Source organism: Salvelinus fontinalis, chromosome 35 (assembly GCF_029448725.1).
Source record: "Salvelinus fontinalis isolate EN_2023a chromosome 35, ASM2944872v1, whole genome shotgun sequence".
NCBI lineage: Eukaryota > Metazoa > Chordata > Actinopteri > Salmoniformes > Salmonidae > Salvelinus > Salvelinus fontinalis.
The window spans coordinates 21,937,445-21,954,453 of NC_074699.1; the positions used below are offsets into that span (position 1 = coordinate 21,937,445).

At 46.7% G+C, this 17,009-nt stretch overlaps 1 protein-coding gene across 1 annotated transcript in view; it reads left to right on the plus strand.

The window, feature by feature from the left end:
• The window catches only part of LOC129834556 (PH domain leucine-rich repeat-containing protein phosphatase 2-like), a 49,699-nt gene that overhangs the window by 16,338 nt on the left and 16,352 nt on the right, over nucleotides 1–17,009 (plus strand). The window contains exons 4-12 of the mRNA XM_055899662.1: nucleotides 3,646–3,836; nucleotides 4,280–4,405; nucleotides 8,886–9,040; nucleotides 10,432–10,578; nucleotides 11,145–11,375; nucleotides 13,386–13,588; nucleotides 13,711–13,771; nucleotides 15,529–15,624; nucleotides 16,345–16,500. Coding sequence (XP_055755637.1) covers nucleotides 3,646–3,836; nucleotides 4,280–4,405; nucleotides 8,886–9,040; nucleotides 10,432–10,578; nucleotides 11,145–11,375; nucleotides 13,386–13,588; nucleotides 13,711–13,771; nucleotides 15,529–15,624; nucleotides 16,345–16,500 — 1,366 coding nt within the window. The remainder of the gene's footprint in view (nucleotides 1–3,645; nucleotides 3,837–4,279; nucleotides 4,406–8,885; nucleotides 9,041–10,431; nucleotides 10,579–11,144; nucleotides 11,376–13,385; nucleotides 13,589–13,710; nucleotides 13,772–15,528; nucleotides 15,625–16,344; nucleotides 16,501–17,009) is intronic.

A 17,009-nucleotide genomic window follows, 5' to 3' on the forward strand; every position in this document is an offset into this window, starting at 1 on the left:
CTGTACCACGGCTAAGGGCAATAAGGCCCTTAGCCGTTTTTAAGCGTCACGCAACACAGAGTGCCTGGATACAGCCCTTAGCTGTGGTATATTGGCCATATGCCCCCCCCCCCCCCCCCCCCCCCCCCCCCCCCCCCCCCCCCCCGGCCTTATTGCTTTAGTATGATCTTTTATTCCCCATCATTCTGATAGAATGAGATGATAATGAAAGTACGTACTTGCCAACACCCTGTAGCAATGCAATAGTATAGGCTGTAGGTATTTACACACAACCATGTTACAGTTAATGGGGGTGACATTTTTCCATGGCCTGAGCAAGGGAGAGCAGAGCACAGCTCAGTGTCTCTGTGCGTTCAATTATTTCAGCTTGATGCTGCTCTGTGCAGAGGCCCGCTCCTCAGATTTGGAGTCGAGTCCAGGGGATGTCCAATTTAGAAATGCTTGTTGACATCCTTCGTGATAGTCAGAAGATCTTGAAGTAGAATTGATTTGAAGGGCTTTTTAGGGCTATGCTTCGTTTAAAATAGCACTGTATTGTCCTTGAGCTACATTCTGCTGCCGTCTCTCAAAATGCAATCAAACCCCCAAATATTGAGTGACTTTCACTTTCCTCTTATTGCTGTAGAAAACGCTAACTCTAGTTAGAAGCAGTGTTTTCATTCTGGCCCTCTGGCCCCATTGTTGAGAGAGGGCTTACATCTGTAGTGTTTCTGGGGATTGTTCCAGCCTGGATCATTGCTGTGCGCTAGCTACAAACACAATATCAACCATTCCCTCTCTCACAACCCACTGCACCAGAGTCAACACTATTTATAATAATGAGGCAGTGTTTTTCCTGTGTTTGTGATGGTGGAGGTGAGAATGCTCAGTGGGACTCTGAGCCAGTAGTCTGAGATTGTATTGACGTGCCTTATTGGCGTGCTGTGTTCTTGGATCATTTCACAGTGAGGTGGAAAGAACAGGGAGGTGATTATTAGGTGTTTAATTCAGTTGGATGGTGAGATGTGAGGAAGAGATTTGGGGGGGGGGGGGGGGGGGGGGGGGGCTGGTAAGCAGCAGTTCATTGGGGATAGAATGGGATGAGTGTGTGGATGAGGGAGGAATGTGGCTGTTTGTAGTGGATTTGCTGTGGGGCCAGTGGGAGAGAGCGTCCTGTCTGCCTGTGTCTTCCTGGCTGTATGTAGATCCCCTACAGGGCTTCAAGTCTGTCTTTGACAGGTCAGCCTCCTTCACCCTCACTGACACATAGAGGGCAATGATGCAGCTCTCCCCCTCTTTCCCTCTCGATTGCTCTTCTCCTCTCCTTCTAAGGCTGGCTGCCCTTGGCCCCTAGGGCCTTTGTGCTGGAGCTGAGGTACTCTGGTCCACTTCTCTCTGACAGAGGGGAAGCCCGGGGATCAGAAACCACTATTGATCCCCAGCGGCCCAGTTTGCTGTCAGAGGCCATTGTCTTGTTCATTATGGGTTTTCCAGACAGCACAAAGTCAAGCAGCCTGACTTCATTTTGATCCCTGGCCGCCACTGACGTGAAAGAGAAGAAAGAAAAGGGTAGAGAGAGCGAGGACATGTCTGCCTGCCTCTGGAAGGTGGTATTAAGGAAAACGCAGATCTTGTTATTTCAAGGGAAATTAAGAGAAAAAAGCTGTGTGCTTATTTGACCAGCCTTTAACCTGAGTGTACTTGAGGCCTGGCAGAGCAGAGGGAGGGAGGCCTGCTGTTTGTGTCCTTTAGAAGCAGCATACTCAGGCTGCAACACTAGCCTCACCTCCCTGCTACATAATTTGATTGAACGAGGGTTTAATGTGACTAAAGCCTGACTCATTCATCAACCTGACTGATGCATCTGAGTTAGAGCATCTCTGAGAACAATCGCGAAGTGTGTGTGTGTGTTAATGAAAAGGGGAGACTGATCAAACGCTAGGGACACCTTGAGTTGAGCCAATGAATGCTCACCTGTATCACCTGGTGTGATCAACCTTGTCAGCAGCCTAGACATGCAGAGCCCAGTGATCTCTGATCAGAAGTTAGAGGGAGTGACACTCACACCTTTAATCTCTACCATGGATGAAGCAATAGATTATAAAGCCTTCAAACTATCTTTAGATTCCATCCAGTGAATAAATATGTTTTGATACGTTATTACAGTGTGTCATAGCAGATGTTAAGCATGCTCTAGAGATATCAGCTCTCTATGTGGAGGATAATGAGACTATAGGCTGGGCTGATCTGCTGACATAAGAACACTTCCAGGAAGAGATGTCCTATTCATTGACTAATGCATAGGTGACATCATCGTGACCTGTTGATATCAGTGTGACTTCATGTTCTGGCAGCGTCTAGCCCTCTCCTTGTCTTTGTCTCTTGATAACACTACCACTTTTGAGAACATATGGTATTAATTAACGTATTGTTTGTACAGGGAGTGGATGGGATGTATGTGCTCTGTGTACGTATAGTATGTGTGTGTGGTAGTGTATTCGGAAAGTATTCAGACCCCTTGACTTTTTCCACATTTTGTTACGTTACAGCCTTATTCTAAAATTGATTGAATTGTTCCCCCCCCCCCCCTCATCAATCTACACACAATGCCCCATAATGACAAAGCAAGAACAGGTTTTTAGACATTTTTGCAAATGTATTAAAATAAAAAACTGAAATACCACATTTACATAAGTATTCAGACCCTTGACTCAGTACTTTGTTGAAGCACCTTTGGCAGTGATTACAGCCTTGAGTCTTCTTGGGTATGACGCTACAAGCTTGGCACACCTGTATTTGGGGAGATTCTCCCATCCTTCTCTGGAGATCCTCTCAAGCTCTGTCAGGTTGAATGGGGAGCGTCAGATGTTCGATCAGGTTCAAGTCCGGGTTCTGGCTGGGCCACTCACACATTGTCCTGTTGGAAGGTGAACCTCCCCCCCCCCCCCCCCCCCCCCCCCCCCCCCCCCCAGTCTGAGGTCCTGAACGCTCTGGTGCAGGTTTTCATCAAGGATCTCTCTGTTCTTTGCTCTGTTCATCTTTTCCTCAACCTTGACTACTCTCCCAGTCCCTGCTGTTGAAAAACATCCCCACAGCATGATGCTGCCACCACCATGCTTCACCGTAGGGATGGTGCCAGGTTTCCTTCAGACATGATGCTTGGCATTCAGGCCAAAGAGTTCAATATTGGTTTCATCAGACAAGATACTTTTGTTTCTCATGGTCTGAGAGTCCTTTAGGTGCTTTTTGGCAAACTCCAAGTGGGCTGTCATGTGCCTTTGGCCAGACGGAAGCCACTCCTCAGTAAATCTACCATAAAGGCCTGATTGGTGGAGTGCTGCAGAGATGGTTGTCCTTCTGGATGGTTCTCCCATCTCCACAGAGAAACCCTGGAGCTCTGTCAGAGAGACCAAGTTCTTGGTCACCTCCCTGACCAAGGCCCTTCCCTTATGTAAATAAGGTATTTGTTTTCTTTTGAATAAACTTGAAGAAATGTCTAAACCTGTTTTTGCTTTGTCATTATGGGGGTGGTGTGTGTAGATTGATGAGGAAGACAATTCATTTAATCCATTTTAGAACAAAATGTGGGAAAAGTCAAGGGGTCTGAATACTTTCTGAATGCAGTGTATGTGACCATGTTCTTTAACTAACCTCTCTCCTCCCCAGAGTGTCCAATGAACGCAGACCAGCAGGAGCGAACCCTGCTGACGGGCGTGTTCAGCGTCAGGAAGGGGAAGACCCAGCTGCACAAGTGGGCAGAGCGCCAGGTCCTCCTGTGTGGAACCTGTCTGATTGTGGCCTCCGTCAAAGACAGCCTGACGGGGAAGATGCACATCCTGCCCCTGGTTGGGGGAAAGGTGAAGGGTTAGAGGTCAGGGGTTGGAGAGATGTTTTCCAAGCCCACACATTCCCCAGGGGTCAAAGAGAGACAGAGACAACAGCAGATCACAGATACAACAACACAGCTGGGACGGACAGACGGACAGAGGGGATGCACTGTACAGCACAATGAGAACCGCGTAAATACACACTGTGTTTACACAGATAGCTCAATTCTGATCTTTTGCCCAATTATTGGCAAAAGAGCTGATATGATTGGTCAAACAACCAATTAGTTAAAAAAATATCAGAATTGGGCTGCCTGTGTAAATGCAGCCATAGACATGCACATTCAGGCACACTTAAGTGTCTCTGCCTTATATGGATGGAGCCAGTAGGCACCATAATGCCTTATAGTAGTTTCTTGGGAACATCAGTGTAAGTGTCTGTCCTCCTCAACATCTCTGTTCTGTATGTTCAGGTGGAGGAGGTGAAGAGGAGACAGCACTGTCTGATGTTCAGCTCAGCCGGACCTCAGGCCCAGACATACTTTGTTAACTTCGACACACTGGCAGACTATCAGAGGTGGCATCGGCAGGCTTCAAAAGTAAGTGTGTTTACATGTCAGAGTTGTTATGTAGGACAATCTGTGTGCCAAAGCTTTGTGTATGTTTTCTCTGATCAATTATGCAAGGTCTCTGTCAGGAAACACAGTGAGGGGTGGTCCTGGTTGGTTCCTCTGGGCTGGGAATCAGAGTGTGCAGTGTGCTGAGAGGGCAGAGTTACAGAGTGCCCACTACCTGGTCTGTCATCCAATCAGAGTCCTGCTGTGGACCACATGTGACCTCTGTGATTGGCTCTACTGCGACGACAGAGGACCAGCAGTGTCTGGTTTTGATTAAACAACTGGCTAGGAGGGTGCATGGGTCATTGATTGTGTCTGTGTGCTTGCACATGGGACTCAGTACAACTATATGGGGTGGCAGGTAGCCTAGTGGTTAGAGCATTGGACTAGTAACCGAAAGGTTGCTAGATCGAATCCCTGAGCTGAATAGGTAAAGATCTGTCGTTCTGCCCCTGAACAAGGCAGTTAACCCACTGTTCCTAGACCGCCATTGAAAATAAGAATTTGTTCTTAACTGACTTGCCTAGTTTAATAAAGGTAATTTAAAAAAAAAAATGAAGTTAATGTCCTCAGCCACTCTCTCTGTCCCTCACTGACTGCTCTGCTCCTCTCGCTGTGCCTCTAATTTCTGAATTAATGGTCATTGTGTCCCAGCCCCTTACTGGGCCCTAACGAGCTCTGTGAATGCCTCCATCCAGGCAGAGCAGGCACACAATGAGCTGTGGAGAAAAAAGGCAACTGAAAAATGAAAATCCAATTAGTAGTAGATCCATGCTAAGTCAAGGAGATCTCTCTACCTCTCTTTCCAGCTCTCTCTCCTCACTACCTACCTACCTGTCACTGTGGTGCGGATCACTGAGCTGGAGTGGCCCTGTTACTACGGGAGCAGTTTAAGAGAGTTAGACATCAGAGGTTCCTATGGCGACATGATTGGCTGGAGATGAAGACAGAGAGAGAGAGGGGAGGGAGGGAAAGCTGAAGAAGAGAGAGGGAGAAAGAGAGAGATTTAGGGGGAGTGAGAGAGAAGAAGAGAGAGGGAGAAAGAGAGCGATGTAGGAGGAGTGAGAGGGAAGAAGAGAGAGAGAGATCTAGGGGGAGTGAGAGGGAAGAAGAGAGAGGGAGAAAGAGAGATTTAGGGGGAGTGAGACAGAAGAAGAGAGAGAGATGTGAGTGGGAAAAAGAGAGAGAGAGATGCAGGGGGAGAGAGAGAAGAAGAGAGAGAGAGAGAGATGTAGGGGGAGTGAGACAGAAGAAGAGAGAGAGATGTGAGTGGGAAAAAGAGAGAGAGAGATGCAGGGGGAGAGAGAGAAGAAGAGAGAGAGAGAGAGATGTAGGGGGAGTGAGAGGGAAGAAGAGAGAGAGAGAAAGAGAGAGATTTAGGGGGACTGAGAGAGAAGAGGCTTTGAGATGAAGGCAGAGAGGTATGGAGGAGTAGAGAGAGGTGGGGCTGAGATTTTTTTACATTTTTTATTTATTTTACCTTTATTTAACTAGGCAAGCCAGTTAAGAACAAAATATTATTTTCAATGACGGCGTAGGAACAGTGGGCTAACTGCCTTGTTCAGGGTCAGAACGACAGATTTGTTTTACCTTGTCAGCTCGTGGATTCGATCTTACAATCTTTCGGTTACTAGTCCACTAGTCTACCTGCTGCCCCAGATGAAGATGGAGGGGAGGATTGAGATAGAGAAAAGACTGGAGGGGCAGAGAGAGATGAGGGAGAAGAATTAGAGGAAGGGTGGATGAGATGGTGGATTTGGGGCAATACTCATGCCAGGCCAGACACAATCAAGCCCTTGTTTCAGTGTGCACGTGTGTGTGTGTTTCTGAATCAGTGAGGGGGAGATGGGGGGGGGGGGGTTGTTGTGATGGGGGCTGTGCTGGCTGGCTAATGGCTCCTTGCTCTGACAGTGGCCTGTATGTGAGTAGCTGGGCCTGGTGAGTGGCCTTGTGGCGTGCCCAGTTCCTCCCAGACAGAAAGGCTTTTGGAGGCTGTCTGAATGCACACAGGGAGGAGGGGGTCATCTTCCACAGCCACACACACTGGGCATCAAGGGCTCCCACTGCTGCCTAGCTGGCATCTACCCCACTGGCTGCTCTCCTCTCTCAGGCCAGTCAACATGCAGGTCACTTCCCCAGCCTTTCTCTCTGTCTATTTCAATTTCTATTCTCTCTCACTTCTCCAAATCTCTCTCCCTCCTTCTCTCTCAACTCTCTTCATCTGTCTGTCTCTGACCGGCGCTCGATGGCATTTTAACAGCTAGCTGATGAGTACTCTAAGATTTTGTCTTTATTTATCCTTAAAAGCAATGATGTGACGACATGCTCTGCTGAGCAACCAATCTATTTTCTGGGGTGTTGCACAGTATGCAGTCCTGTGGTGGATTGAAGCGAGCATGTTTTCAGACTGAGAAATGTATTAAACTACAACCCCCAGACAGACAGTGTCCTCCCTGTGCTGACAACTATACAGTCTATCTTTTCAGAGCTGAAGGAAATGCTGTTCAGCTGCATTCTGCACATGTAGATAAGTGAGCAATGACTGTATGAGCATAGCCAATGAAAAGCGGTGGCAGGACAGCAAGTGTTGAACAATGCAAAACATCTAGACTAAAATCAGATATAATCAGGGGTGAAAGTAAGCCAGAGTGGTCCAGTACGGAGTCCTGGCAAAATAAATAGTAAGGGTACACCGTACCAGTAAAACATGAGCCTGTCGTAATAATTCAAACAGATTCCAAGAAAACTGTAGGCTATTACACTATTTATCATTAGTCATGTGAAAGATTTGCGTATTGACTTGAAGAGGTGTGGAATAGCCTACGCTCAGTGCCGTTTGGTTCGACGATAGCATTGAAATTTTGCCAAAGCAGAGATGAGTGGCCAAGACTGAGACGCACACGGACAGAGTGTACACATCAATTCAGGTTACAAGACTTGTAGGCCTAATGAAGGACAATCACAGAATGCCATTCATAAGACTTTTGGTGTTTTGTAACTGATGTCTCTTTGCATTTATCAAGTGGCGGGTGCACAGTGCACTTGTATGGATGCCAGAATGATAGTTGGAATAGTGTGTGTATATTTTAACTAGGCAAGTCAGTTAACAACAAATTCTTATTTACAATGACGGCCTAGGAACAGTGGGTTAACTGCTTTGTTCAGGGGCACAACAACAGGTTTTTACCTTGTCAGCTCGGGATTCGATCTAGCAACCTTTCAGTTATTGGCCCAACGCTCTAACGACTAGGCAGGTGCTCTAACGACTAGGCTACCTGCCGACCCAAAACGGAAGTAACCGAAGCGGAAGTCTGGACGGGAGTCTGGACACTGAATGTAGGCTTCATATGTAGCGTATTATAATGGTAACTCCTGCAGAATTGTGTTCCTTGCAGTAAAATGATAGACCAAATGTACATATTTGTCTCGGGAACAGGAGTGTCAAAATATGATTGAAATGTGCATTTAGGGACTGTGCTGTGTAGCCTAAATGTGCAATTTCTTTCAGCGACATAGAAGCTCAAAGTATTCCATTTTCAACCACATGAAATATCCATCAAAGACTAATTGAAATACTCTCAGAACTCCTATTAAATGAATAGGGATTCTATGTAATTCTATGATTAGGACTATAAACAATTTTTAAAAGCACTTTCACACACAGGAGGTCCCGTTCCGGGAAGAAATGAAATCTACTTTCACCCCTGGGTATACACAGCACCCCTGGGTATACACAGCACCCCTGGATATACACAGCACCCCTGGATATACACAGCACCCCTGGATATACACAGCACCCCTGGATATACACAGCACCCCTGGGTATACACAGCACCCCTGGGTATACACAGCACCCCTGGGTATACACAGCACCCCTGGGTATACACAGCACCCCTGGGTATACACAGCACCCCTGGGTATACACAGCACCCCTGGGTATACACAGCACCCCTGGGTATACACAGCACCCCTGGGTATACACAGCACCCCTGGGTATACACAGCACCCCTGGGTATACACAGCACCCCTGGGTATACACAGCACCCCTGGGTATACACAGCACCCCTGGGTATACACAGCACCCCTGGGTATACACCTCTGTGGAGTTCATGCTGCCAACTCTACTTGACCACAACACTAGAGCTGTGTGAACATCCTGTTTTGTTATGGACTCACAACATGACCTTATCAGTATTCCTTTATTTATAATGCTCCATAAATCAATCTGTAATGCTGAAGACAGCGTATGATTCCAACTTCCCTTCTGTGATCGAATCATTATTGAACCAACTCAACCTTTTTTAATTAAAGTTGTCCGTTACTCTGTGTGTGATTGTGTGCAAACCTCATTTGCTCCATGCAGGTGGTTTCTGGTCAAAACCTTGTTCTATTATCACTAAGCTTCATTAAAAAAACTATTTGGGAGCAGGAAACAGTAAAGGGACATGTCCTGTGTTTGCAGGTGGTTTCTCAGACCATCAGCCTGGTGGATCTGTCATGCTACAGTCTGGAGGAGGTGCCAGAGTACCTGTTCTACAGCCAGGACCTCACCCACCTCAACCTCCGACACAACTTCATGTCCCTGCAGGGCCCCGGAGGACTGCTCAACCTCCCCAGGTAAATACACTCTCTCACCAGGCAGGGCAGCACCCAGCCACTGACACACTTTACTCAGGAAAACCCTACCTAATACGAAGTCCAAACATGCCAAGCAAAACCTGTAGCCCAATACCAGTCCTGCCAAATCTCCCAACTAAACCTGCCCAGTAACACACTTACCTCAATACTAAATCTTCATCTGTTCACAGATATACTTGTCCTCCCTGTTACAATGCAATGTGTGGTCGTGTTACAACACAGTCTGACTGTTTTACCCAAATGCATTATGTAAGCATGTCATATGATTTTCTGCAAGTACGTACGTTGTTTATCACAGATCTTGTTTTATGGTCTAGTCGGTGCTGATACGTTTTCCTGATTGTACATCTCTTGTATGTGGTCGATGCTCAGAGACAGTGGTTCAGCCTGCATATCATCTAGTGGGAGGGTGGAAGGGCACGAAGCTCAGTGTCCACTTCTATGGTCCAACTGAAGCATATTTGAACAAGCTGGTATTCTCAAAAGAGATAATGCTATTAAATGTTAATGATCTACTACCCTCTGTAGTACTTCCTGTTGTATGGCAAGCATTACAGGAAGGGCCGAGATGGAATAAATGGTGTACGTGTGTGAAGGGCTGTGGAAAGAACACATTCTAGAGGATCTACTGTGCCGGGTAGCTGAGAGGAATAAAATGTACACATCACTGCATCTCTCTCTCGCTCTCTCTCTACTTTTCTCTCTCTCACTCTCTCTCCTTTTCTCTCTCTGCCGCTCTCTCTCTCCTTTTCTCTCTCTGCCTCTCTCTCTCTCCTTTTCTCTCTCTCTCTCTCTCCTTTTCTCTCTCTGCCTCTCTCTCTCTCCTTTTCTCTCTCTGCCTCTCTCTCTCTCCTTTTCTCTCTCTCTCTGTGTGTGTCTGTCACTCCCTCTATCTGTATATTTAGACTCCGAGCAGGGCTAGGAGAGTGAGGGAGGCTGATGGAGCCTGAGGGAGGGGGGGGTGGAGGAGGGAGGGGATGTGGTCTGTGCTCTAACATGTGGTGTGACTCACAGCGGCCACCTCCATCCCCCATCCGTTCTGCATCACTTCATTCACTAAAATGCTTGTATTGCTACTTTGTGTGTGTGAGATGAGGTTTTGGTTTTGATAAGGATATGATACCCACCGGTCCGTGAAGAGGACTCGATGCCAAAATGTCAAATGTCAACAGCCCGTAGTAACGAGGACACAAATTCCAATGGAGCGATTTAAAATGAACGAGACTACCGGAGCCAACGCAATGAGCCCACAAAATACATCTATTTTTATAATCAGACTTGTCGCAACAAGCAAAGCGCTGCGTTTGGTCATTCATTGAACATGTCAGAAAAGCCAGCTCCAGTTTTTCAAGCCCTCTCTTTCTCCTCAGGTTTTCCCAGCTGAAGAGCCTGAACCTTTCGCATAACCGCCTGGGAGTGTTTCCAGAGTCTGTCTGTGAGATCCTCACCCTGACAGAGCTCAACCTCTCCTGTAACGGCATGAACACTGTCCCCGCACAGATAGGCAACCTCCAGAGGTAAGACAGTCACACACACACCCTATATCATTCCGCCAACAAATATATCTTCTTTTCAGTTTGGCATAGAGTACATTCTAACATTCCCACTCTAGCTGTGTTAGGTAGGGTGTAATTCCATGATGGTCAACATGAGTATCAGTTCCTCTATGTACTGGATGTAGGGTTGGACATTTTGTGCTGCTGGGTGCAGTACACTCCACTCGCCCCGCTGCTTGCCTCTCCACATTAGCCCCTTTCTGGCCACATGAGCCCACATCCTCCTCTTAGCAATGAATCATTATCAAGCTTGTTATCGCTGTGTGTGTGTGTGTGTGTTTGTGTTTTAATTGAACCAATGCATTAAGTTCAGCTGTTTGTTGTTATGCAATCAGATTAAATCAAGCTTTAGAATCAGGCCAGTTTTCATGCTCTCAGCTCACTTACTGCAGCATGATGCTTAATGTAGAATGATTTCAAATATACAAACACCGACGTTTTCACCTCTCATTATGGAATGCCAAACAGTTGTGTATCCTCAGAAAACAGAGATGAAAGAAATGTAAATGTAGGTCTCTGTCCCCCAGTCTGCAGACCCTGTCTCTGGATGGGAATCAGTTGAGCTTCCTTCCTGAAGAGCTTGGCGGCCTAGCTCAGCTCAGCAGCCTGGGGCTTTCCTTCAACAACTTCCCCCACATCCCTGGTGTGCTGGATAGGCTGAGTGGCATGGACAGGTTAGCCATGGCTGGGAACAGGGTGGAGACCCTGGAGCTGGGGATCCTTGCCAGGATGAGCCACCTCAAGAACATCGACCTGCGGTGAGGAACTAGACCAGTCTGTACTCTCTGCCCTCGTACGGGCCCCCCCTGTCTGTCTCTCTTTCTATTCCTATTTCTCGCTCACTCTCCCTCTCTCATCCCTCAGTGTGTACACTCTACTCATCAGTCACAGCATGCATAATGCAGGGTCAATACACAATGGTAATAAGATCTCCCCTGTCAGTAAATCTCACAGAGTTGGCAGCAGCGGTTCATTGTATCCCCCCCAAATTTCCCCCACCCCGATGCCTGACCCTGCCTCACCAAGCCATTTTCATATAAAATGCCTTTCTCATCTCTCTATCCAGCTCTAAAGCAGCCATTGATAGTGAGGTTGATCCCCCAAAAACCTGCAGTATCACCCCCTTGATTCCCTGTCACTGTTTTAAAGTTTAGTCGTCATTCATCTCTCTCCTCCCATCTTTCTCTCTCTCCCTCTATCTATCTCTCTCCCTCTCTCTTTCTCTGCCTCACCTTGAGAATGAGTTATTGAGTGGAGGGATGGGCTGGATTTATGGGGGCTGGGTGCCTGCAGGATTAGGAGGCCAGTTGGGCTCATAAAAGGGAGAGGTACTGCAGAGTGAGATCAGATCAAGGAGACACACAAGGCCAGTCTGGAACTCATCAGCCAGGCAAAGAGGATGGATGGACTAATGCTCTTCTCCGCTCCTCATCTGAACTGGCCTCTGGTTTGGAGGAGGAGCACCAATACTTTTTTTTCTAGTTGCTGACTATATTCTGATCCTGTGTGGCTCAGTTGGTAGAGCATGGTGCTTCCAACACCAGGATCATTGGTTCAATTCCAGCTGTGGCCACCCGTACACAAATATATGCGCGGATGATTGTAAGTCGCTTTGGATAAAAGCGTCTGCTAAATGGCATATATTATATATTATTATTATATTCTGTCTTGTGTCTCTGTCAGCATTCTAACCCAGTGTTCTGTTTGTCTGAAGCCAGTGCTTTAACATCATGTTGATGTTAATATCTTAATTCTATGTGTATGAGGCCTGTGTGTTAATTCAGCAATAAGGCCCGAGGGGGTGTGGTATATGGCCAATATACCACGGCTAAGGGCTGTTCTTAGGCATGACTCGTTGGATACAGCCCTTAGCCGTGGTATATTGGTCATATACCACAAAGCCCGAGGGGCCTTATTGCTATTATAAACTGGTTACCAACGTTATTAGAGCAGTAAAAATACACGTTTTGTTATACCCGTGGTATACCACCGCTGTGGTAATAGTAATTAATAATTAATAATAATAACCATTCAGGGCTCGAACCACCCAGTTTATAATGCTGTTTATACCATGGCGTTGTTGAATACTCATTTCTGATTGGCTTGAAGGGCATTCAAGAGTGTGCATTATTTCCCTATAACGCATGGTATATCAGCAGGGTAGAATTCAATGGCTATAGTTCATACATGTTCTATGTTTGAGCTGCTTTTGAAAGCAAAGTCAAATTGAAAACATTATTGGCATTGTTAAATGAACACATTTCTAGCGGTAAATGTGTTAAATTCTAGTATTATTATGGTATAAAAGGGATAATCAACTTGGGGCTGTATGTGTTCTCTGGAAAATGCAACTCTGTGGAAGGTCAGTTCCACTCCTCTAGCGCGTCGTGTTGGAACACACCTTTCACGTTGTGAACGCATATCCCCTTGTTCATTTTCCCTTACATACTGTATGAGGCCTGGGTGTTAATGCTGTATACTGTATGAGGCCTGGGTGTTAATGCTGTATACTGTATGAGGCCTGGGTGTTAATGCTGTATACTGTATGAGGCCTGGGTGTTAATGCTATGTACTGAATGAGGCCTGGGTGTTAATGCTGTATACTGAATGAGGCCTGGGTGTTAATGCTGTGTACTGAATGAGGCCTGGGTGTTAATGCTATGTACTGAATGAGGCCTGGGTGTTAATGCTGTATACTGTATGAGGCCTGGGTGTTAATGCTATGTACTGAATGAGGCCTGGGTGTTAATGCTGTGTACTGTATGCAGGCTGAACGGTCTGCGCTGGGTGAAGAGTGAGGCCCTGGAGGCAGTGAAGCAGGTGACCCAGCTAGACCTGAGGGACAACCACTTGGCCACCCTGGACCTGAGCTCCATCTGCAGCCTGGAAACCCTGCACTGTCAGAGAAACCAGCTGAGGGCGCTAACACTGAGTGGCTTCACCCTGCGCACACTCCACGCCAGCAGCAACCGTGAGTGGAGCACCTCCCTCCCTGGCCATGTCTCTCCAGGCCCTCTATCACTGTTACTGTTACATAATGCATATAGCCATCACTAGCTTGGCTGCTGATCACTGCTTTTCCTCTACCCACAGGCCTGACCACAGTCAACATCTACCCAGTACCCAACCAGCTGACACAGATGGACCTATCACGGTGAGTGCTGTGTGGCCAGGGCCTCAGTTTCTCAATCAGTAAGGAAGAGGTGTTAATCATGTTATTAATCCATCAACGTTCTTCTTCTCATCATGAACTTGGTATGTTGGTACCTTTTTTCATATACGGTGCATTCGGAAAGTATCCAGACCCCTTCACTTTTCCACACTTGGTTACGTTACAACCTTATTCTAAAATTGATTAAATAAAAATGTTCCTCGTCAATCTACACACAATACCCCATATTGACCAAGCGAAAACAGGTTTTTAGGAATGTTAGCAAATGTATTAAAAATAAACAGAAATACCTTATGTCCATAAGTATTCAGACCATTTGCTATGAGACTCGAAATTAAGCTCAGGTGCATCCTGTTTTCATTGATCATCCTTGAGATGTTTCTACAACTTCATTGGAGTCCACCTGTGGTAGATTCAATTGATTGGACATGATTTGGAAAGGCACACAGCTGTCTATTTCAGGTCCCACAGTTGACAGTGAACGTCAGAGCAAAAACCAAGCCATGAGATCGAAAGAATTGTAGATAGAGCTCCGAGACAGGATTGTGTCGAGGGGGAAGGGTACCAAAACATTTCTACTGCATTGAAGGTCTCCAAGAACACAGTGGCCTCCATCATTCTTAAAAGGAAGAAGTTTGGAACCACCAAGACTCTTCCTAGAGCTGTCCGCCCGGCCAAACTGAGCAATCGGGGGAGAAGGGCCTTGGTCAGGGAGGTGACCAAGAACCCGATGGTCACTCTGATAGAGCTCCAGAGTTCCTCTGTGGAGATGGGAGAACCTTCCAGAAAGACAACCATCTCTGCAGCACTCCACCCATCAGTCCTTTATGGTAGAGTGGCCAGATGGAAGCCACTCCTCAGTAAAAGGCACATGACAGCCCGCTTGGAGTTTGCCAAAAGGCACCTAAAGGACTCTCAGCCCATGAGATACAAGATTCTCTGGACTGATGACACCAAGATTGAACTCTTTGGCCTGAATGCCAAGCGTCATGTCTGGAGGAAACCTGTTACCATCCCTACAGTGAACCATGGTGATGGCAGCATCATGCTGTGAGGGTGTTTTTCAGCGGTAGGGACTGGGAGACTAGTCAGGATGATGAACGATCCAAAGTACAGAGAGATCCTTGATGAAAACCTGCTCCAGAGCAATCTGGATCTCAGACTGGGGCGAAGGTTCACCTTCCAACAGGACAACGACTTTAAGCACACAGCCAAGAAAAGGCAGGAGTGGCTTCGGGATAAGTCTCTGAATGTCCTTGAGTGGCCCAGCCAGAGCCCATACTTGATCGAACATAACCCGATCGAACATCTCTGGAGAGACCTGAAAATAGCTGTGCAGCAACGCTCCCCATCCAACCTGACGGAGCTTGAGAGGATCTGCAGAGAAGAATGGGAGAAACTCCCCAAATACAGGTGTGCCAAACTTGTAGCGTCAAACCTAAGAAGACTTGAGGGTGTAATTGCTGCCAAAAGTGCTTCAGCAAAGTACTGAGCAAAAGGTCTGAATACTTGTAAATGTGATATTACAGTTTTTTGCTTTGTCATTATGAGGTATTGTGTGCAGATTGATGAGGGGGAAAAAAACTATTTCATCTATTTTAGAATAAGGCTGTAACGTAACAATGTGGAAAAATTTAAGGGGTCTGAATATGTCCGAATGCACTGTATATGTACAGTTGGAGGTAAAAAGGTCTTGTATCCCCTTTGACCACTATGTTGACTGTGACCTCTGTGAAAAGGAACCTGCTGGAGTACCTACCAGACTGGGTGTGTGACAGTAGAAAGGTGGAGGTGCTGGACGTTACACACAACTTTCTGTCTGAACTACCAGCCAGGTTAGTCTCCCTACGAGGACTAGTTCATCCTTCTCAAACTCCTCACTTCCAACTCTAGTTATTAATCTAAAGATGTTCTATACATGCATATTTGTTAAGGTAGATTAAAGGCTGTTACTTACATTGTCCATCATGTTGCGCTATATGTTTAATATGTCCATCTCGTATTATCCGGATTTGGCTTTTAAACATTCTGCAATGATTATTAGAATGAGCACCATATTAATCTGATTAACATTTGGCATCATTTAGCCAATGTCCGGCCAGAAATAACTGTGCCTAAAACATCAGCAGATGTGTTGACAGTCAGCTGATGAGAGGATTTCATTGGCTGTGTGAAGCCAACGCACAGCTTGTCGTCTTTCTGTCAGCAGACTGTGATCTCAGTATGACAGTGCTGGAGCACTCTGCTCAAAGCAACCATCATTTAACGTTACCCTTTAACACAACTATATTTGCATTTGAATAGACCAAAGCCTTCACAAACAAGATAATATTCGGCTCGACGGCTTAGCTGGAGATGAGACCTCTGTTATTCTTTCTGGAGTAAATTGTGCTGTGTTGGTAACTGTAGGCTGCCAAGTTGAAAAATACGTTGATGGATTTGTTGGGTGTGGAGTTACCTTACCTCAAGATTTCCCCCAGTTTCACAAGTGATCAAATTCACAGCAGGAGATGTTCTCTCTCTTCTCTCTTTCTTTTTATCTCTGTCGCCACTAGACTGCTCAGCAGCCTGAGTCTGAGGAAGCTGCTGGCTGGGAACAATAGGCTCCAGAGACTGCCTGACCTACTTGACCACGTCCCCCTGGAAGTACTCGACCTCCAGCACAACAAGCTAGGGGAGCTCCCAGAGAGCCTCTTCTACAAGGCCTTAAAGTGGGTCAATCCCCCTTCCACTCTCTCTTCTCTCTCTCTTTGCACCCACCCTCTCTCCTACCCTTCTCTTTGGTGCTTGTCCTCTCTCTCCCTCTCTCTGCCTCTCCCTCCATTTCTGACAGGTGTTTTGGAGGCTGCAGCTGATGCTCTGTCTCCCCCAGGGCCTGTGACGCAACTGCTGCTGCTTTAAACCCCGGAGCAGCAGTGGCCCTGTGCCTCTATTCAACCACAACAACCAATTAAAGGACAAAACAGGATCGGGCATATTGAAAGGAAACACTGCCCTACAGTACATCCTCCTTACATCATGCAGTAGAAATACAGTATAAATATTTGATGGGGTTGATGTATCTAGCTTAAAGTGGTTGGCAGTCTGTAAGAGATGTCTTACTTCACATAGACATGTGGTGGCCCTGTTTATCTGCTCCAGTAGAGGTGGACTGACTGGGTCCACTGGGCTGTGTCTGCCAGGCTCTGGAGGGTGTGGCTCTGTGGACTAGTCAGAGAGT